Source organism: Cervus elaphus, chromosome 5 (genome assembly GCF_910594005.1).
Source record: "Cervus elaphus chromosome 5, mCerEla1.1, whole genome shotgun sequence".
NCBI classification, from domain to species: Eukaryota; Metazoa; Chordata; class Mammalia; order Artiodactyla; family Cervidae; genus Cervus; species Cervus elaphus.
In genome coordinates this window covers 118,640,001-118,662,999 of record NC_057819.1, presented here as the reverse complement: position 1 = coordinate 118,662,999, position 22,999 = coordinate 118,640,001, and the positions used below count along the sequence as shown (strand labels likewise).

The 22,999-nt window shown below is 36.1% G+C and overlaps 1 protein-coding gene across 1 annotated transcript in view; it reads right to left on the bottom strand.

The window, feature by feature from the left end:
* EFCAB13 (EF-hand calcium binding domain 13) overlaps positions 1-22,999 on the bottom strand; it is a 249,822-nt gene that overhangs the window by 160,572 nt on the left and 66,251 nt on the right. The window contains exons 12-16 of the mRNA XM_043900794.1: positions 18,707-18,850; positions 16,614-16,688; positions 9,727-9,870; positions 4,185-4,256; positions 798-941 (exon numbers count right to left, since the gene is read on the bottom strand). Of these exons, the coding sequence (XP_043756729.1) occupies positions 798-941; positions 4,185-4,256; positions 9,727-9,870; positions 16,614-16,688; positions 18,707-18,850 (579 nt within the window). The remainder of the gene's footprint in view (positions 1-797; positions 942-4,184; positions 4,257-9,726; positions 9,871-16,613; positions 16,689-18,706; positions 18,851-22,999) is intronic.

The following is a 22,999-nucleotide window of genomic DNA, read 5'->3' as shown; positions in this document are numbered from 1 at the left end:
CTAAGCCCGTGCATCACAACTACTGAGTCTGTGCTCTAGAGCCCACTAGCTGCAGCTACTGAGCCCCCACGCCACAACTACTGAAGCCCGAGAGCCTTTAGCCCGTGCTCTACAGCCAGAGAAGCGACTGCAATGAGAAGCCTGTACACTACAACTAGAAGGGAGCTCCTGCTCGATGCCCCTAGAAAAAGCCTAGGCACAGCAACCAAAACCCAGTTCAGCCAAGAATAAATTAATTAATTTAAAAGTATATAGTATCAAAATCAGCATACCACTTTTATATTGAAAATTTTAAACCTTTAATTTATTCTTGAAAGTTTTATTTACCAGATACTTTGGATTCATTTTCATCCAAAATGCCCTGTGATGAGATTGTAGATACACTAGCTCTATGCAAAAAAACTAAAATACCAAGAAACTTTTAAAGTCCAGTAACTTCACTCTACCCAAAGCAACAAAGCTAGGATTTCTACTCACAGATTCTGAATTCAAACTACTCTTCAGTCACTAAATTAAGATATATCTGAGGAGAGAGGATTACAACAAGCCCATTCTCCACAAAATTTCAAACTGCTTGTTAAAATTATTCTCATAACTGCAAACGAGGAAAGACTCCTTTTCAAAGATAATATTCAAAATAACAAGCAAATACCTACAGATATTTGCTCAACAAAGGAACTGAATTTACTTGAACAAAGACCTTGCACTTTCTTTATAAAGAATACTTATAAAGACTAGTCCTACCGAAAACCAAATGAGACAAATAAAAAACCTGATAGAAGTATTTAAATGCTTACCAGAAACAAAATCTGACTGAAGGATTTTCTCTACCTCTTCTTTAGGTGACTTAATTCCAATATCTCCTAGAAAACCTTCCAAGTTCTTCCCAGGTATCATGTCATCTTCAGGCAAATCAACAGCTAAGACAGTCTCCTGTGATTCTAGAAGTAGAAAGAAGTTATTTAGTAACTGATCTAGCCTCTGAATTTAAAAGCAGTAGCCATCACTAAAGGCTTTTGTCAATGGCAACCCATGGTTTATGATCACATCCTGAATTGAGGAATAAGAAATCTCAGTGAAGAATCCAGACCTCAGGAAATACTATGTCCACCAGTATAATATACAAAGAATTCTTGATCACATTTCTCTGGTGCTAATATAAAATTGGCATAACCAAAATTATTCATATAGCTGAATTTTTCACTACAGTTACACAGAAGAGTTATTTTACTGGGCTTCCCTGGTGGCTCAGTGGTAAAGAATCTGCCTGCAATGCATGTGACCTGGGTTCAATCCCTCGGCCGGGAAGATCCTCTGGGGAAGAGAATGGCTACCTACTCCTGTATTCTTGCCTGGAAAGAGGAGCCTGGTGGGCTAAAGTCCATGGAGTCGCAAAGAGTCAGACATATGGAGTTCTAATAGTAGCAAGCAAAATTAACTTTATTTATTGAGGTGAAATAAATTTCAGAATCACGAAAACTGTAAACTATAAAGCACAGTATCACAAGGGCTCATTCATCTTTTCTCTTCAATTCTACCAAGACTCAATTGTACTCTAGCAACTGGAATTTTGCTTCACATCCAGCCTTTTCAAAGGAGGCAGTGTTAAGTCAGATAGATCTGCATTCAAATCCTGACCCTGGAATTTGTGACCTGGAACTCTGTGACCTTGAGCAAATTTTTACTACTTAACCCTTAACCCCTCTATAAATCTCATTTGTCTTATATGTAAAGTGGAATTACAATAGTACCTACCTCACAAGGTTGATGTGGAGATTAAATATGAAAATATATTGAAAAGCATTTAAAACAGTGTTAGACATATCAGTTCATTCAGTTCAGTCACTCAGTCATGTTTGACTCTCTGTGACCCCATGGACTACAGCATGCCAGGCTTCCCTATCCATCACCAACTCCCAGAGGTTGCTCAAACTCATGTCCATTGAGTCGGTGATACCATACAACCATACACTAAGGGTTTATTAAGTGTCATTATTAATAGCAATAAAATAATTGTCATTTTCATTATAATTATTAAAACCAACAAGAAAGTAGCTACAAATGGTAATCACAGCTTCTTAGTGCCTTAGATCCTACCTCACTTCCTCTTCCCCTAACATTGTTAGGAGACAACTGCAGATGGCAATTTGAGTTTTGCCAACACCTAAAAACTGGTATCAACTCTTCTTTGTCTTAACCAAAATTTGGTTTCCTTTAAAATACTGTTTCCTTGCATAATCATCTTGAGTACAGTCTATTCATCCTCCCCTGTTGCATATACCATAGGACCAGGAAACAGACCACCATTCTCTGGTTTTCTGCTGCTGTTTTGAGCCTATTTTAGTCCAACTTCATTCAAAATATATCACTCCCCTTTAAGGTTCAAGACTGATATTCAACTACACCACCCTTCTGACACCATTTTCTATTACTTTCTGATCACTCCTTCATAGTCTCTGAGGATTTTGGCACATTGATCATAATCTTCCCTCAACCCTATATCCTATTATCATCCAATGACAATAAGGATGATCCTAACCTCAGAGCACCTTGACATCTTAACTGCCAGCAAGCCTTCACTTTCTTTCCAAAGTCATCCACACCAATGGCTATTCTTAATCCTCATAATTACCTAGCATTGCCTGCCTCATCCCTAATATCCTAAACTACAAGAGCAGATACTGACCATAATCCTTTAAGACCATATGTGTCTTTGTTGAAGGGAAGTACAGAACTGCACATTATGCCTCCTCTCCAGGCCCCTCCAAGTTCTCCAGCGGACAGTTGAGACACAGTGAACTAGCCTGATCAGTTATAATGGAGGGCCTGCTATGCTAACTCTTTCCTTCTTGGGTGGCCCTTGTTTATTCTTCCCTGTAGTGGTCTTATATTGCACTGACTGGCAGATTCCAATGCCATCTCCCCAGTTCCTATGACCATCCCCAAGATTCAGGTACCTAACCTGAATCCATCTGTTCTCCTTTCACAATGGCTTAATTTCAACATTTTATTTTTCTTACCATCTGAGCCCTGCTCTCTGACTTCAAAGTTAACTACCATTTGCTAAGCAGATAATATGTACCTAATAATTCTGCTTTATATGTATTTTTGCAGTTGATCCTGGCAACTGTATGAGAAACACGATGTTTTTAGCATCCTTGTTTTAAAGATGAAGAAATCAGAATGGCCTAGAGTGAGTAGGCAGCAAATAAGTCAAAGAACCACACACCCATCTTTTATCATACTCCATAGCCCACGCTCTTTTCTACTACTATGCACTGCTTCGTATTGCCTAGCTAATCTAATTAACTACTATACTATGTTGATGCTAATTATGTTATGACTCAGGTAAAATACTTATATGTAAACCAAAATTTATTAAATACATTTCTTAACCTAAAAGAGAGCTCTAGTGGTGGGTATTTCATATGCCAAGAAAGCCTATGTATTAAAAATCTATAAAGTATACTGTCTACTTCTTTGCACAGAGAAATGACTCTGCATTGAGTCATCTCCCTAACATTTTTCTGAGTTGTCATTCTTTTCACAAGAGTGCTCACTGATCAAATAGTCATTTGAATGGCTATTCAAATAAATCACCAGTAATACTGTTTTAAATATATTTTCCAAACAAGAAAGTGCACAAACCCCACAAGTACAATCTTCATTGGTTTCAGTCCTACATCTTTAACTTTTAAATCAAAATGGAAGTCAAATAGTAGAAAACCTGTGCCACTGAACCGCACATGGTCTCTCTGATATTTAACAAAAACTAAAGAAAGGAACATGAGAAGTGTCTATTGAAGAAGTAAAAGATTTATGAGAAATTATATAATATAGAAGCCTATACACAGGATGGAGTCCTAAGTCTGAGGCTTAAAATGATATACAGAATTTTCATATCTGGAAAAATTTTAAGGCCAGTAGCTGACTCTACATATAAAGTCCTAAAAACAAAAAAAGTTAAAAATAGGTTTAAGCGGATCCCTTTCTACAAAAAACCTTTTTTCTTTCATTAAGAAACCTGTCAACTTTTAATCAAAACCAAGCTCTGCCTACCTATAAATAGATCAATGCCAATATGTTAACCAGAAATTAGCACAACCAGAAAAGGTAAAAAACAAAACCAAAGGCATCCCTCCAATAAAAATAAATTTAACAGTCACAAGTAATCCAATACTTACCTTCTAACTTGGAGGTATCATGCATTTCCTTTACCACTTTTGCAAATTCTTCAATTTGTACTTTGTCACCTTCTGTAAGAAAGACATTTTAAATAAATCCGCTTCACTGAAGCAAAAGTTGGATCCAATAAAGCAATCTTTGAAAATGTAAATTATTTGATGTACTCATAAGAATTATATTTCCTTTGTATATTGTTGAGTGACCAAAAGATTAATTTTATGGAATGAAGAAACCTTATGGCTGCAGAAATCAGGCTGAGATTTTCATTTCCAATAGTCAAGAGAAACTATGCAATCCATATCACTAGAAATAAAACTAAGACACAAATCTCAGTTTAATTTTAGCCTTTCAAATGTTTGAAGATAAAAATACTGTAGCAGATGTAAAACTTTTTCCAAAGTCAGATGGTTCTATAGCTAGAATTTCTGATTGATGTTTACACCTATTTCTTATACAAAAATACATAAGGACTAGATTACAAAGACAAAGTGACAAACACTCTGTTTTATGAATCTGGAACAGGGAAAATTAATCCAAGGATTTAGAATTACTATAGTTTATGATCATAGGTTAGAACACAGTATAAGCAGAAAGTGTATCAACAGCAGATAAGACCTTGCCTAGAGCTTAAATATATAGCTACAAAGGTCAAAAGGTATATGAAAAGGTGTTTAATATCACTAATCATCAGTGAAATACAAATCAAAACCACAACGAGATATCATCTCACATCTGTTAGGGTGGGTATTACCAAAAAGAAATAACTGATACTGGTGAGGATATAGAGGAAAAGGAACCCTTGTACACTGTTGATTGGAATGTAAATGGGTACAGTCATTATTTTTAAAGTATAGTGGTTCCTCAAAAAATTAAATATAGAACTATCACATGATTCAACCATTTCCCTTTTTTTAAAAATTATATATACATGATGGACTATTATTTAGTCATAAAAAAAGGAAATTCTGCCATTTGTGACAACATAGATAAGCCTGCAAGGCATTATACATTTTATTACATGAAATATGCCAAACAGAGAAAGACAAGTACTGTAGGATATCACTTATATTTGGAATCTAAAAAAAAAAAACCAATTTCATAGAAACATAAAGTAGATAGGGGCTGGGGGAAGGGGAAATGGAGAAGCATAGGTCAAAGGGCAAAAACTTTCAGTTATAAGAAAAATAGGTTCAATAAAAGAAAAAGAATAAGTTCAGAGAATCTAATGTACAGCATGGTGATTATAGTTGAAAATATGGCAATTTACACTTGAAAGTTGCTGAGATTAGATGTTAAGCATTCTAATCATTCATATACACACAAAATTAACTATGTGAGGTAATGGGTGTACATGTGTTAGTTATCTTGATCTTGTTAATCCTTCTACTATATCTTTCAGTCATAATATTATACACTTCATATACAATTATATTTGTCACTTATTATGCAATAAAATTGGAAATATATACACACATATAGCTACAACCAATAGTGCCTTATCTTTTATCTTTCCTTGGCTTTCAAATTAACACTTTGATTTTTAGGAACCGTACTCTACAGTAAGAGCATGTATCTTTATCGAATTTTTCCAGCTTCTGTCTTTTAGTAGGGTCCTGCCCTATTGAGCCATACTAAGTCGCTTCAGTCGTGTCCAACTCTTTGTGTCCCTATTAACTGTAGCCCGTCCATGGGATTCTCCAGGCAAGAATACTGGAGTGGGTTGCCGTGCCCTTCTCCTTGGGTTCTTCCTGACCCAGGGATCAAACCCACATCTCCTGTGGCTCCCACACTGTAGGCAGATTCTTTATCTCTGAGCCACCGGGGAAGCCCCTTAGTAGGCCCTACATCTCCCTAACTATAAGAGCTCTGCCTTAAATATGTCAGGTATCTCTCTGATGTGGGAAGAAAGGGTAGAAAAGGATACAAAGAGTTTGTGTATCCCATTTCCCACGATTCTTTTATAGTCTGTTACTCTGGATAATCTCCTACCAGCCTCATATCAACCAGCAAGGCAAGATAATCAAATTTTCTAAGACTGGTTACAAAAAGACCTTCTCAATTAAGTGTCTTCAATTTATAGCAGCTTAAAGACCAGCTTAAGGTAAGCAGTAGGCATTGCAGCTCAGTCACCTAAGTGGAGATTCCTCTGAATCCAGCACATGTATTCAAACACAACTAAATTCAGCTATTTAAGAATTCTAAAAGAAAGAAAGGAAAAAAGCAAACAAACAAGGAGCATCTGAGGTCCCCAGGTGCCAATGACACTAGCCGGTGCTCTAACAAAATCTGCATCTAGGGTTGGGCCTGTTTACCAACAGACACAAATCTCTATGACCTATAATTCCATTTGGTCCTTAAGTTCTTACATATGCTGAAACAGAAAAGCAACCACAAGTTTCAGAAAAGATTCCTTGGGTACACTTAAATATGCTCTATGAAAAGACATGTGGATAGTCGGAGATTTTGGAATCTGGCACTCATTCTTAGCGAAACCACCAACACAAAGTTAACCACCACAAGTGCCAGGTTTCAAAGTTAGAGCCTGAAATAAACGTTCAGACCTAACTTGAACAAGTATAAACGAAAATAGCAATATCACAAAGACATGTTCTGAATCAGGTTGTCAAGCCCAAAAGAAAAGAAAGCTATTTAGCTAATTTCAATTCCATCAGAGATCAGAGTCAGGAGAAATAGAACAAATACATCTCAGTTTAAGTTTAAAAACCTAAAACAAATAAAACTGGAGAAACCAGAAAAGAAAAGAGTATCTGAAGTCTTTATGCCTGGCTACAACTATAATGATTTCCTCCTTATAATTCCTAGTCTATGGATTCAGTCTCTCACATTCCCCTTAACTATTTTCCACATCATCCCGACATATTTTGGCTCAACCTCAACTCTCTTCATTTAGATCTTTCATCAGAAACAGGGAGGGACTCAAAAGCTATATAACTTGATACTTGGGAAGCATTTCTGAATTTACCAAATGATACACACCTTTTTTACTTTTCAATGCATTTTTCTAATCATCATAAAGCTAATTTTTTCATTTTAAATATACTTTAAAATACTGAGGAGTCAATATGGAATATCAACAACAGCCAGGAAGTAATTCACTTAGAGAGAACCTACATCTGTTGTTTTTTTTTCTTTTTAACATAACCTGGTCAAATGATTATTTCAGGACAATAATCCTTAAGTTCTTTCTCATATTTCTAAGGATGTGTTGAGGTGCTTTAGCAGTTCACTTGGTCATGTTACCTAGTTCGGTCAGAAGAACTCAACTTTTATGTTTTACACATTGGGGTACTCTACAAGATTTCATTTGGAACAAAAGGATTCTACTGATTTAACAGCACCAAATATTAAAAAATAAATAAATAAATAAAGAATTTCAAAACTTTGCAAACTACAGCAATAAAATAGGACTTCCTAGATGGCACTAGTGGTAAAGAACCCGTCTGCCAATGCAGGAGACAAGAGACACAGGTTCAATCCCTGAGCTGGGAAGATTCCTTGGAGAAGTGCACAGCAATCTACTCTTGCCTAGAGAATCCCATGGACAGAGGAGCCTCTCAGGCTACAGTCCCCAGGGTCAAAACAGTCAGATACAACTGAAGCTACTGAGCACCCATGTACACTAAAATAAGAACCAAATCACTTTGTATAAAAGGCTTAAAGTTAAAAGAAGAAATAGTATGACAGATAAAGTCCACATATAGTTTTCAATATCTTGTACATATTCAGATTTAGATGGTAAAATAATCTACATTTTACATACTATGTATTTGCTTCACAAGCATATAATAATGAATAGGATACAATATATGGAGATTTATTACCACAATAAGTGGTTTTATAGACAGCTGAGTTATCTTCATAATGCATAAAATGTTTTACTGGTCTGATTAAAATAAATGGTATGTAATATTTTCTCTGGCACATGTTGCCCACAACTTCCATTCACTGTATCAAAAGAACCTGAAACTTTGCCACAGAGGAAAAGAGAAGGGGGAAAATATCCCTACTACCAGAAAATTACCCTTCTGTTTAAATCAACCCTTCTCACCTCATATATCCCAATAAAGAAAACAATCCACATGCTTAAAGTCTAAAATTACCAGCCTCAATTAAAGGAGAAAAGGGGAGTAATAACACTCACAGAGGATGACAATTTTTGAAAAAGACCCCAGACAGCATGCTTATGTTACTAGGCTAGTCCTGCATAAACATTCCACACAAAAGAGTATAAAAATACATTCGTAACTTCAGGGTACTAAGAATATGAGAGAGTAGAAATGATCACATGTAGCCATGGACTCTTTCTTTCCTAAATGCAGAATATCAGCAGTATATAATGGAGAATTTATTTTTAAAATTGTAATCTATTGTCTTTTTTTATAGTATTTTTGTGAACTTTTTCTTTTTGTTTCGTGTGAATCTTTTTTCACTTCCTAACAAGGTACAGGTGGTAGCCACCAGCAAATGCATTTTCCTAACAAATTAAATAAAAGCCTGTTTCAACCAAACAACACAACTATCCCAAGAAGTATTAATAAAACTGGGATATAAACCATTTTCCTAACTCCCTGTGTTCACTGGGATATTCCATTTTCCATTAACATATTATGGAACTTGAAAGTAGTCAAGTAACCAAGCAGGACCCTATCAGGCCTTCTGCCTTCCCAGGACAGACCACCACCTCCATATCCTCCACCTGCCTTTTACGTGTAGAAAAGCTTTACTCTCCTAGGCCTCCCAAGAGTCCTAAAAGTCTGGCTCAAGAGTAAATGATTATGAAATGTGAAAATACAAAAACAAAGCACAGCTAGATGTTGGGCCAGCAAAGTGGTAAAAAAATTTAAACTACAAACCAGTCACACAGCACAATCACTGAATTCCCAGTTCCCAGAAAGATTTATTAATAGATCAGGGTCTAACACACATTCTCAAGTTGTTTCTATAGGAAGTAGACTTCATCAGATGAAAACTGCTGACCATAAGCATGTAGACCCCAGATGGGTTAAAGTCAGAGGGTAGATGATGCCTGAAACATATGCTGATAAAGTTAAACTAATCAGTCAATACCAACCAATCCGAGAATTGTGCACAAGCTGTTCATACACCCTGTAGGCCCCTCCCTCACACTGTCATTAAAACCTTTGACTCCTAACTGGCAACTTGGAAATGGTCTTAGGACATTGGTCTACCATCTTTTCAGATTGCTGGCCTGAATAAAGCAACTTTTTCCATTTACACCAATACTTTTCTCCTGAGTATTGGCCTTTCAAGCAACAAGTAGCCAAACTTGGATTCAGTTTGGCTTCATCCGGTGACAGTCAATGCATATTTGATCAATGTAGAGAAATAATACATTAGATATTAATTATTTTCTATAGGACAGCCAAACAACATGAGCTTTCTTTATATTTCCTAAATGTATATACTGGCATATCAACCAAATACAAGATACAAGGATAAATAAAGATTGGCAGAAGATAAAACCATATATCTTTTAATTTTAGTATTTGGAATACTCACCATCAGCTATTGCCAATTTCAGTGCAGTCAGGAATTCATCTTTGTTTAAATTACTGTTCAAATTAGACAGAGTATTCCACAGGTCAGGAGCACTCATCTTTTCTTTGCTGAGATTGTGGAAGTTTTCAACAGTATCAGGCAATACTAAAGGGTACACAAAACACATGTTTTACAACATTCTTGTTCAAGAAATTAATACAGCAACTATTATCTGGAATAGTTATGAATTGAGATTTTTATGGTTAAAAAGAATAACAAAATAAAATATAAATTGCCAACTTCCAAATATTAAAATACAATAACATAAAATTAAGTATATCTTTGAATATTCTAAAATATTTCAAGAACTTATAGTTCCATATATAAGGAAACTTAAAAATAACTAAGCACCCCTAAATAATCATTATAAAGAATAACTTTCATTGAACTTTCATTAATTTACAATAACCTGAATTCACAAATACGTCCAACTGATAAAACCATGAATTAAATAGCTTTTGCTTTGTATCTCACCACAAAATCCTTTTCTGAACACCATACACAAAAATAAACTCAAAATGGATTAAAGATCTAAGTAAGACCAGAAACTATAAAACTCCTAGAGGAGAATATAGGTAAAACACTCTCCAACATAAATCACAGCAGGATCCTCTATGACCCACCTCCCAGAATATTGGAAATAAAAGCAAAAATAAACAAATGGGACCTAATTAAAATTAAAAGCTTTTGCACAACAAAGGAAACTATAAGCAAGGTGAAAAGACAGCCCTCAGATTGGGAGAAAATAATAGCAAACAAAGCAACAGACAAAGGATTAATCTCAAAAATATGCAAGCAACTCCTGCAGCTCAATTCCAGAAAAACAAATGACCCAATCAAAACATGGGCCAAAGAACTAAACAGACATTTCTCCAGAGAAGACATACAGATGGCTAACAAACACATGAAAAGATGCTCAACATCACTCATTATCAGAGAAATGCAAATCAAAACCACAATGAGGTACCATTACACGCCAGTCAGGATGGCTGCTATCCAAAAGTCTACAGGCAATAAATGCTGGAGAGGGTGTGGAGAAAAGGGAACCCTTTTACACTGTTGGTGGGAATGCAAACTAGTACAGCCACTATGGAAAACAGTGTGGAGATTTCTTAAAAAACTGGAAATAGAACTGCCATATGACCCAGCAATCCCACTCCTGGGCATACACACTGAGGAAACCAGATCTGAAAGAGACACGTGTACCCCAATGTTCATCGCAGCACTGTTTATAATAGCCAGGACATGGAAGCAACCTAGATGCCCATCAGCAGACGAATGGATAAGGAAGCTGTGGTACATATACACCATGCAATATTACTCAGCCGTTAAAAAGAATTCATTTGAATCAGTTCTAATGAGATGGATGAAACTGGAGCCCATTATACAGAGTGAAGTAAGCCAGAAAGATAAAGACCAATACAGTATACTAACACATATATATGGAATTTAGAAAGATGGTAACGATAACCCTATATGCAAAACAGAAAAAGAGACACAGATGTACAGAACAGACTTTTGGACTCTGTGGGAGAAGGCGAGGGTAGGATGTTTAGAGAGAACAGCATTGAAACATGTATATTATCAAGGGTGAAACAGATCACCAGCCCAAGATGGATGCATGAGACAAGTGCTCGGGGCTGGTGCACTGGGAAGACCCAGAGGGATTGGGTGGAGAGGGAGGTGGGAGGGGGGATCGGGATGGGGAATGCATGTAAATCCATGGCTGATTCATGTCAATGTATGGCAAAAACCACTACAATATTGTAAAGTAAATAGCCTCCAACTAATAAAAATAAGTGGGAAAAAAAATCCTTTTCTGGATAACTACTTCCTCTTCACTATACCACAGACTATGGAAGGAAATTTTGTTTTATTAAAATTCCAACAGAAAACCTTTGTAAGGTTTTAACAGGGAAGTGAAATTATCTTATTATAAAAGTATAAAAGGTTATTCTATTGCTATGTAGACAGGCATATGACTATGCTATGTAGACAGGCATATCTATGAAGATCAGGCAGCTGGAAGCTTTTGAAAAATGTCACTGGTAGCAGTTCACAGAAAAAATGACAGTGGCATCAACAAGGGTGAAAATGATAGAGATGATGAGAAGTGAACAAACACAGGATATATTCTGAGCATTAAGCTGAGAGAGTACTTAATGATGAACTGAATGACAGTCTAAGGGGGCTAGGACCATGAGGAACTTCTAGGTTTGAGACCTGAGCAGCTGGGTGGAGAGTAGGATCAGTAGCTGAGATAGGAAAGACTAGGGAAAGAATAAGCTTGTTGGAAAACAAGAATTCTTCTCCATACACATTAAGTTTGAGATAAATAGGGAGTCAGAAGGATACAGGTATTATTTAAAGCAGGATCACTCAGAGAAAGCCTTAGAGAATGAGACTCAGAATGGAATGTGGGATCACACTAACATTTAAAAGTCAGCCAGAAAAGAAGCAGCCAGCAAACAAAACAAAAGAGGAAGGGACATATACAATGGAATATTATTCAGCAACTATAGAAAATTCTGCCATTTGCAACCTTGAGGGTATTAAGTGAGGTAAGTCAGACAGAGAAAGACAAATACTAGAAGATCTCACTTATATGTGAAATCTAAAAAAGCAGAACTCATAGAAACAGAAAATGGGAATGGTGGCTACCAGGGCTTGAGGAGTCAGGGAGCTAGGGAGATGTTGGTCAAAAGATACTAGCTTGCAATTAGATTAGTATGCCCTGGAGTTCTAATGAACAGCATAGTGATTATGGTAAACAATATTGTGCTGTATACTTGAAAGTTGTTAAGAGACTAAATCTTAAATGTTCTCACCACAAAAAAAGAAATAATAATGTGATGTGTGGAGGTGTTAGTTAACACTATGATGGTAATCCTGCTGCAAAAAGTGTACCACTTCAACACATTACACACCTTAAACTTACACAATATGTCAATTATATCTCAATTTTTGAAAAAGGAAAAGCCAATTAGATGAGAAGGAAATTAGGAAACTACAGTGTCACAGAAGACAGGGGGAGAGAAATTTTCAAGAAAAACATGTTAAAACCTACTAGAGATAAATAAGATAAAGACAGAAAATTGACCACTGCATTTAGCAAGACAAGATTTAACTTTTTGTAAAAAGCTAGTATGGAGTGGCAGGGCTTCCCAGCTGGTTCAGTGGTAAAAAATTCACCTGCCAACACAGGAGACATAGAAGACTCGGGTTTGATCCCTGGTTATCCTTCCAGGTTATCCCAGGAAGATAACCTGGAATAGGAAATGGCAACCTGCTCCAGTATTCTTGCCTGGAAAATTCCATGGACAGTAGGAGCCTGATGGGCTACAGTCTATGGGGTTGCAAAGAGTCAGACACAACTAGGAAACTGAGCACACATGCAGTGTGGAGTGGTAAGGTCAAAAATCTGAACAGTGCTTTTAAAGAGAGAACTGGCAACATGGTAGACTAAGAATAGCCAGATTCACCTTCAACCTCAAACATAAAATATATTTTAATGCTAAATTAACAATATCCATAAATAATGTATTTGCTGAAGCTTACTTATCAACATGAGAAGCAGCCCAGTTCTTTGAGGGTGGCCACTCCACCATAGCTCACCCCTGATACCCGCTAACTAGACATTTCTCCAAAGAAGATATACAGATGGCTAAGAGATTCATGAAAAGAAGCTCAACATCACTAATTATTAGAGAAATACAAATCAAAACCACAATGAGATATCACCTCCCACCTGTCAGAATGGCTATCATCAAAAAGTCCATAAATAACAAACATCAGCAACGATGTAGAGAAATAGGAATACTTGTACACTGCTGGTAGGGAGCTAATTTGTTGCAGCCACTGTGGAAAACAGTAAGAAGGTTCTTCAAAAAGCTAAAAACAGAACAACCATATGTCCAGCAATTTCACTCCTGGGTATATATTTGGAAAAACCAAAAACACTAATTTCAAAAGATAGACACACCTCAATGTTCATAACAACACTACTTATAATAACCAAGATATGGAAGCAACATAAGTGTCCATCAACAAATGAATTTGTAAAGGAAAACACAAATACACAAACACACACACACACACAATGGAATATTCAGTTCAATTCATTTCAGTCACTCGATAGTGTCTGACTCTTCGCGACCCCATGGACTATAGCACACCAGGCATCCCTGTCCATCACCAACTCCCAGAGTTTACTCAAACTCATGTCCATCAAGTCAGTGATGCCATCCAACCATCTCATCCTCTGTTGTCCCCTTCTCCTCCTGCCTTCAATCTTTCCCAGTATCAGGGTCTTTGAAGATGAGTCAGTTCTTCACATCAGGTGACCAAAGTATTGGAATTTCAGCTTCAGCATCAGTCCTTCCAATGAATATTCACTGATTTCCTTTAGGATGGACTGGTTGGACCTCCTTGCAGTCCAAGGGACTCTCAAGAGTCTTCTCCAACACCACAGTTCAAAAGCATCAATTCTTCTGTGCTCAGCTTTTTTTATAGTCCAACTCTCACATCCATACATGACTACTGGAAAAACCATAGCTTTAACTAGACGGGTCTTTGTTGGCAAAGTAATGTCTCTGCTTTTTAATATGTTGTCTAGGTTGGTCATAACTTTTCTTCCAAGGAACAAGCATCTTTTAATTTCATGGCTGGAGTCACCATCTACAGTAATTTTGGAGCCCAAAAAAATAAAGTCTCTCACTGCTTCCATTGTTTCCCCATCTATTTGCCACGAAGTGATGGGACCAGATGCCATGATCTTAGTTTTCTGAATGTTGAGTTTTCAGCCAACTTTCTCACTCTCCTTTTTCATTTTCATCAAGAGGCTCTTTAGCTCTTCTTCGCTTTCTGCCATAAGGGTGGTGTCATCTGCGCATCTGAGGTTATTGATATTTCTTCCGGCAATCTTGAATCCAGCTTGTTCTTCATCCAGCCTGGCATTTCCTTTGATGTACTCTGCATATAAGTTAAATAAGCAGGGTGACAATATACAGCCTTGACGTACTCCTTTCCCGATTTGAAACCAGTCTGTTGTTTCACATCCAGTTCTGACTGTTGCTTTTTGACCTGCACACAGATTTCTTAGGACGATGGTCAGGAGGTCTGGTATTCCCATCTCTTTAAGAATTGTCCACATTTGTTGTGATCCACACAAAGGCTTTGGCATAGTCAATAAAGCAGAAGTAGGTGTTTTTCTGGAACTCTCTTTCCTTTTTGATGATCCAATGGATGTTGGCAATGTATCTCTTGCTGTTCTGCCTTTTCTAAATCCAGCTTGAACATCTGGAAGTTCACAGTGCATGTACTGTTGAAGCCTGGCTTGGAGAATTTTGAGCATTACTTTGCTAGAGTGTGAGATGAGTGCAATTGTGCGGCAATCTGATCACATAGACCACAGCCTTGTCTAACTCAATGAAACTATGAGCCATGGTGTGTAGGGCCACCCAAGACAGATGGGTCAGAGTGGAGAGTTCTGACAAAATGGAATATTACTCAGCCATAAAAAGAACCAAATTCTGCCACTGCAGCCATTTGGATGCACCTAGAGAATACTATGCTTAGTGAAATCAGTCAGATAAAGAAAAATACTGTATGATACCACTTTTATGTGGAATCAAATAAAATAAAACAAATAAATGTATACAATAAAGAGAACCAGACTCACATATATAAAAAACAAATCAGTGGTTACCAGTGAGGAGAGGAAAGAACAGAGGGAAAGGACAAAATAGCTGTAATGGAATTAAGAGATACAAACTTCTATGCATAAAATAGACAGCAACAAAGCTATACTGTATAGAACAGGTAATTATAGCCATCATCTTGTAAAATACAAAAAATAAAGTAAATGAATAAAAATCAAGATAAAAGAATAAAAACAAAAATAAATTCTACAGCAGCCACACAGAATGATCAACACAGAATAACCACACAGAATGGCTTACATAAAATCTGAATGAGTACACAATGTAAAAATATACATCCAGTCACTGAAAGTGCTTGAAATGGTTTTACTAAAATTCTTTTCTCTTGGCATTTACTTTAATTTTAAAATTACTTAAAGAAAAAGAATTAGAAAGGAAATAATCTAAAAATGAAGTTTCTAGGAAAAGTGACTGACAGCAAATAATCCTTTTATCCAATTAATCAATTGGATTTCCTTATACAGGAAACAAATTAAATTGATATATAAGGTAAAAATGGCTGTTACTTAAAGTGCACTATTTCCTAATATATGGCACAAAATAACACAATCCTACTTTTAGCACCAATTTTTAAGGTACTAATTTCATTCCATTTAAAATATACATATATGACCTTACATTTTTTTACAGTGAGCTTCTTAGTTACAAAGACTGTCTTTTTCATTTTCAAACAGTGTCTTCAGCACTCTCACAGCTTAACATATAATCTGATACATAGTAATGGCACAACAAATGTTATCAAATAAATTGGAAGATGAAAAAAATATGAACAGCTGAAACCAGAAATTTTGTATTATAGTACTCAGCTATGATCACTAGATGGCATCACTTTCCCAAAATAATAAAACATTTAAAATCTTCCCAAAATATGGATTTCATATATATGATTCTAGCTCTGTATAATGAGGTGTGAGGTTGAGTAGTAAGATTATGATAGCTTTCAATTCATTTGCATAGGGAATGTCTTCTAGATTTAGGAATCAGTAACAGAGATGATTAAGGTCAAACATAGCAGTAAGCCAACTATTTATTTGCCTGATGATCTTCAGGATAGCTGGCTCTTTCAGTGTATTACACTTTTCTGAAGTCTGTCAAACTATTTAGTCCACAAAAAGTACAAATTCTTACCTAATTTTTCAGAGAAGCGTTCCGTGTTGCTCATCATAGTATCAACAAATTGTTTAAAATTCACTTTTTTTGTTTCTAAAGGGAAAAGAACACATTTTCTTCAGTATTAACTTAAAGATTTATTGCGATAAATACTAAATTATGTAAAATAAGTTATATATTCAGGGAGATAACATCATTATATCCATCAGCTAATACTAACCACTAAAGATATATGGGTATAAGGGGGGAAAGCAGTTCAATTTACAGGCAAAAACTAAGCCCTGAAAACACCAAGAAAGCTTATCAAAAATCCCTCTAGTCACAAGTGTACAACGTTTTTAACTTTAAACTTATATTATCTTGACTTGACCTTGCAACAACTCAGTAAATATGTAGGCAAAGAATTAATATGCTATTTATACATGTTAAAAAAACATGCATATATGATATGATTTCACAACAGATAATACAAAACCAGGAATTAGAAGAGAGCTCTCCTGATTCTTGACTTCTTCTACATCAGGCTAACATTTATACTAATATCTTTACTCAAGCATGCTACTGAAACAATTAAACATTTTAATAGTAACTTTATACCTTAAAAATTCTTCATAATATCCCAATGATAATGAATAAAACATTTCTAAGAATTTTCCAGGGCCTGATATAAAGATTTTACATAAATATGGCGGGTTTTTTATAATCCTAGTCCTTTGCTTACCCCACTGAGAAAAAAAAATTCTAATACACTATAAAAAATACAGCACAGTATACTTTCTATTTTCAAGACTAAATATTCTTGAGTAGTTTACTTCAAAGAGCACCAAATCACTTTATATTCTTAGCCAAATCTATTGAGACAAAAGAAGTGAGACCTTGAAAAATTCCGGGGGAATTCAGAGTTAATTAAGATTTACATTCCCTGACAGGAACACATAAATTTTCTAAAGGAATAAATTCTGTTCTTTTATTTTATTATATTTGATACCCCGTAGCTCAGATGGTAAAGAATCCACCTGCAATGCAGGAGACCTGGGTTTGATCCCTGGGTTGGGAAGATTCCCTGGAGAAGGGCATGGCAACCCATTCCAGTATTCTAGACTGGAGAATCCCCATGGACAGAGGAGCTTGGCGGGCTACAGTTCATAGGGTTGCAAAGAGTTGGACACAACTGAGCAACTGAGCACATACACATACATACAAAAAAAAATATTTGAGACATATATTCATTACGAAAGGCTTCTCTGGTGGTTCAGGTGGTGAAGAATCTGCCTGCAATATGAGAGACCCAGGTTTGATCCCTGGGTTGGGAAAATCCCCAAGAGAAGGGAATGGCTACCCATTCAGTATTCTTGCCTGGAGAATTCCATGGACAGAGGAGCCTGGAGGGCTACAGTCCATAGTGTCACAAAGAGTCAGACACGACTGAGTGACTGGGCACACATTAAAATCAATGTTGCCTTGAACATGTCTGCTTGTACATCAGTGCAAATGATTTTCTTGGATTTATAGATGAAAGTGAATTTTTTCTAACTTTTGTTTCTATTTCTTTTTACTTTTTATTATGAAAAATTGTAAATATATTCAAAATAGAAAGTAAATGGCAATGAGCACCAAGTATACTCCCTAGATGCAAATATCAACTCATGGTCATTATTATTTTATCTATAACAATATACACTTCTCTACCTCTCTCAACCTTTCTCTTTAGGAAAGTTGCTGCTATGTTCTAGGGGCACCTAAAAGAATTGGTACCTTTATTATGAACTGTGGGCTTTGACGTAATAAAGTCGTCCTTTGTCCCACTTAATGCCTTTAGTCCTGACTTGTGTCAATCAGAGAGTAAAATCACAAACCCTACTTTCTTTTTGTTTACATTTTTGCCTAGGGGAAAAATAGTCTGAAAGACTATTAAGACTGCTTATTTCTGGACAATGAGATTTTAAGAATCTTGTACTTTTGAGTATTTTTGTACTTTTCTGTATTTGCTTAACTTTAATGGACTTTTTTTCCAATATAATCTGTAAAGTCATCACTCTGAGGAAAAGAATAGCAAACTCATCCTCTTTTCAGATATATCAAGCCAGTTTTCCTGACAACATGTCACTTACCACCAACTTCAGTCAACTCTGTGATCTTCTGAAATTCTGGCTTAGAAAGGTAAACTCCTAAATTTTGAAGACAAGTGTTCAGATCCCCATAATCAATATTTTCATCTTTAATTTTATCAATAGCTTTAATGACATCAGTCAACACTGAAAATAAAGCAGTATGCAAATAAGTATTAAATATACGTCAAAAAGAAAACACCAATAGTAAGATGAATTTTGGTTTTAACATACCAACAAAATATTAAATATTTCACAAATGTTATATATGAAAAGCATTGTCAGAATCTTTAATAATATGAACATTAATAAGTTATAAAATCAGAGTATGAAATACGTGGAGAAAAGAGAAGAATCAATGAACTGAAAGACAGCAAAATCACCCAATGAACAACATAAAGAAAATCAGTTCAGTTCAGTCACTCAGTCGTGTCCGACTCTTTGTGACCCCATGAATCGCAGCACACCAGGCCTCCCTGTCCATCACCAACTCCCAGAGTTTACTCAAACTCATGTCCATCGAGTCGGTGATGCCATCCAGCCATCTCATCCTCTGTCGTCCCCTTCTCCTGCCCCCAACCCCTCCCAGCATCAGGGTCTTTTCCAATGAGTCAGCTCTTCGCATGAGGTGGCCAAAGAATTGTAGTTTCAGCTTCAACATCAGCCCTTCCAATGAACACCCAGGACTGATCTCCTTTAGGATGGACTGGTTGGATCTCCTTGCAGTCCTAGGGACTCTCAAGAGTCTTCTCCAACACCACAGTTCAAAAGCATCAATTTTTTGGCACTCAGCTTTCTTCACAGTCCAACTCTCACATCTATACATGACTACTAGAAAAGCCATAGCCTTGACTAGACAGACCTTTGTTGACAAAGTAATGTCTCTGCTTTTTAAAATGCTATCTAGGCTGGTCATAACTTTCCTTCCAAGGAGTAAGCGTCTTTTAATTTCATGGCTGCAATCACCATCTGCAGTGATTTTGGAGCCCAAAAAAATAAAGTCTTACACTGTTCCCACTGTTTCCCCATCTATTTCCCATGAAGTGATGGGACCAGATGCCATGATCTTAGTTTTCTGAATGTTGAGCTTTAAGCCAACTTTTTCACTCTCCTCTTTCACTTTCATCAAGAGGCTTTTTAGTTCCTCTTCACTTTCTGCCATAAGGGTGGTGTCATCTGCGTATCTGAGGTTATTGATATTTCTCCCGGCAATCTTGATTCCAGCTTGTGCTTCTTCCAGCCCAGTGTTTATCATGATGTATTCTACATATAAGTTAAATAAGCAGGATGACAATATACAGCCTTGACGTACTCCTTTTCCTATTTGGAACCAGTCTGTTGTTCCATGTCCAGTTCTAACTGTTGCTTCCTGACCTGCACATAGGTTTCTCAAGAGGCAGGTCAGGTGGTCTGGTATAAAGAAAATAGATTGAAATAAAAAAGAATAGAGTCTCAGGGACCTGAAGCAGTATAAAAAAATGATCTAACATCGTAAAATCAGAGTCTTAGAAGAAAAGAGAGACAACATGGCCTAAAAGGTACTCAAAGAAATAATGGCTAAACAATTTCCAAATTTTTAGCAACAGATGTGAACCTACAGATCCAAGAAAATACATGAAACTCAAACAGGATAAAGCTAAAGAAAACCATGTCAAGACACATCATAAGTAAACACAGAGAAAAAAATTTGAATCAGTTCTAATGAGATGGATGAAACTGGAGCCCATCATACAGAGTGAAGTAAGCCAGAAAGATAAAGACCAATTCAGTATACTAACGCATATATATGGAACTTAGAAAGATGGTAACGATAACCCTATATGCAAAACAGAAAAAGAGACACAGATGTACAGAACAGACTTTTGGACTCTGTGGGAGAAGGCGAGGGTGGGATGTTTAGAGAGAACAGCATTGAAACATGTATATTATCAAGGGTGAAACAGATCACCAGCCCAGGTTGGATGCATGAGACAGGGTGCTTGGGGATGGTGCACTGGGGAGGGAGGTGGGAGGGGGGATTGGGATGGGGAATACATGTAAATCCATGGCTGATTCATGTCAATGTATGGCAAAAACCACTACAATATTGTAAAGTAATTAGCCTCCAACTAATAAAAATAAATGGAAAAAAAAGTAGCTAAAGAAAAATGACAACTTACCTATAGGGGGGAAAAAACCTAATGAAGATTTCCCTCAGAAACCATGGACACCAGAAAGAAGTGGCACCATATTTTTCAAGTGCTGAAAGAAAAGAACTGTCAACCCCAAATTCACACTTAGAAAAAAAATATCCTTCAGGAATTAAGGGAAAATCAAGATGTTCTCAGATGGAAGAAAATGAAGAGAATCTGTTGACAGTAAACTGATGAATGGTTAAATGGAAGATGTTTAAACAGAAAGAAAAGGATAAAACAAAGAACTCTGGAGTATCAGGAAGGAAGAATAAAAAAATGGTAGGCCAAAATATGGGTAAATATAGTAGGCTTTCCTTCTCTTAAGTTTTTAAATCACATTTGATGGTTGAAGCAAAAATTATAAAACTGTCCAGTATGCTTTTAAATATATGTAAAGGATATATTTAAGACAATTATATCATACATAGGGGAGGGTAAAGGGACGTAAGGATAGACAGTATTTCCATACTTCATTTGAACTGGTAAAATAATGACATCAGTAGACTGTATAAGTTATGTATATATAATACCTGAAGTAACCACCAAAAAGAGATACACTCTAAAATAATATAGATAAATCAAAATGGAATTCTAAAAATGGGCAAAAGATTTGAATATATACTTTACCAAAGACACCTGGATGGCTAGCAAGCATATACAAAAATACTCAATATTATTAGTCATTAGAGAAATGAAACTTAAAAGCAAAATGAGATACCACTACACACTTATTATAATAGTTAAAATTTACAAAAAAAACAAGTGTTGACAAAGATGTGAAGAAACTAGAATCTTTATACATTGCTGCTGAGAAAGAAAATGTTATAGCCACTTTGGAAAACAGTTTGGCAATTTGTTAAAAACCTAAACATAAATTTACTATACAGACTAACAATCTTTCTCCTAGGAATTTACCCATGAGAAATAAAAGCATATGTCCACAGAAAGACATGTATGCAAATATTAATTTCATTACTACTGATAAAAGTCACAAATTTAAAAAGTCAAATGTCTATGAACTTGTCAACCATCAACAAAACAGAGTATATCTATAAACTGTAATATGAATTTATCCATAAAAAGGAATGAACTATTGATACTTACTACAACATGAATTAACCTTAAAAACATTATGCAAAATGAAGGAAGCCAAGTATAAAAGACATGTTATATGATTTAATTTGTATTAACTGTCAAAAAAAGGCACAATCATAGAGCCTGAAAGCAAATTAGTGGTTGTCTAGGGATGGGGTGAAGATTAATTACAAATGGGCATGAAAGAATTTTCAGTACTGATAGAAATGTTACAAACTGGATTGTGTCTACTTCTGGGTATATAGCTAAAAGAATCAAAGTAGCAGCCTAATGAGGTATTTGCATACCCATTTGTATAGCAGCACTATTCACAACAGCCAAGTGGTGGAAGAAACACACGTGTGCACTGACAAATGAATAAGCAAAATGTGGTGTACACACACAGTGGAATATTATTCAGCATGAAAAAGGAAGGAAATTCTGACACATGCTACAACACAGATTTTGAGGGCATTATTATAAACAAAATAAGCCAGTCACAGAAAGACAAATGCTATATGATTCTACTAGGGTATCTCAAGTGAACAAATTCACAGAAACAAAAAGTATTGTAGAATGATGATTTCCAGAGCTGGAGGGTCAAGGATGGGTAATTTTTATTTAACTGGTATAGGTATGTAGGTATAACTGGTATATAGATGAAGCACAAGCGGGAATAAAGATTGCCAGGAGAAATATCAATAACCTCAGAGGTGCAGATGATACCACCCTTACGGCAGAAAGCGAAGAAGAACTAAAGAGCCTTTTGATGAAAGTGAAAAAAGAGAGTGAGAAAGTTGGCTTAAAACTCAACATTCAGAAAACTAAGATCATGGCATCTGGTCCCATCACTGCATGGCAAATAGATGGGGAAACAATGGAAACAGTGACAGACTTTATTTTCCGGGGGGGCTCCAAAATCACTGCAGATGGTGACTCCAGCCATGAAGTTAAAAGATGCTTGTTCCTTGGAAGAAAAGTGATGACCAACCTAGACAACATATTAAAAAGCAGAGACATTACTTTGCCAACAAAGGTCCATTTGGTC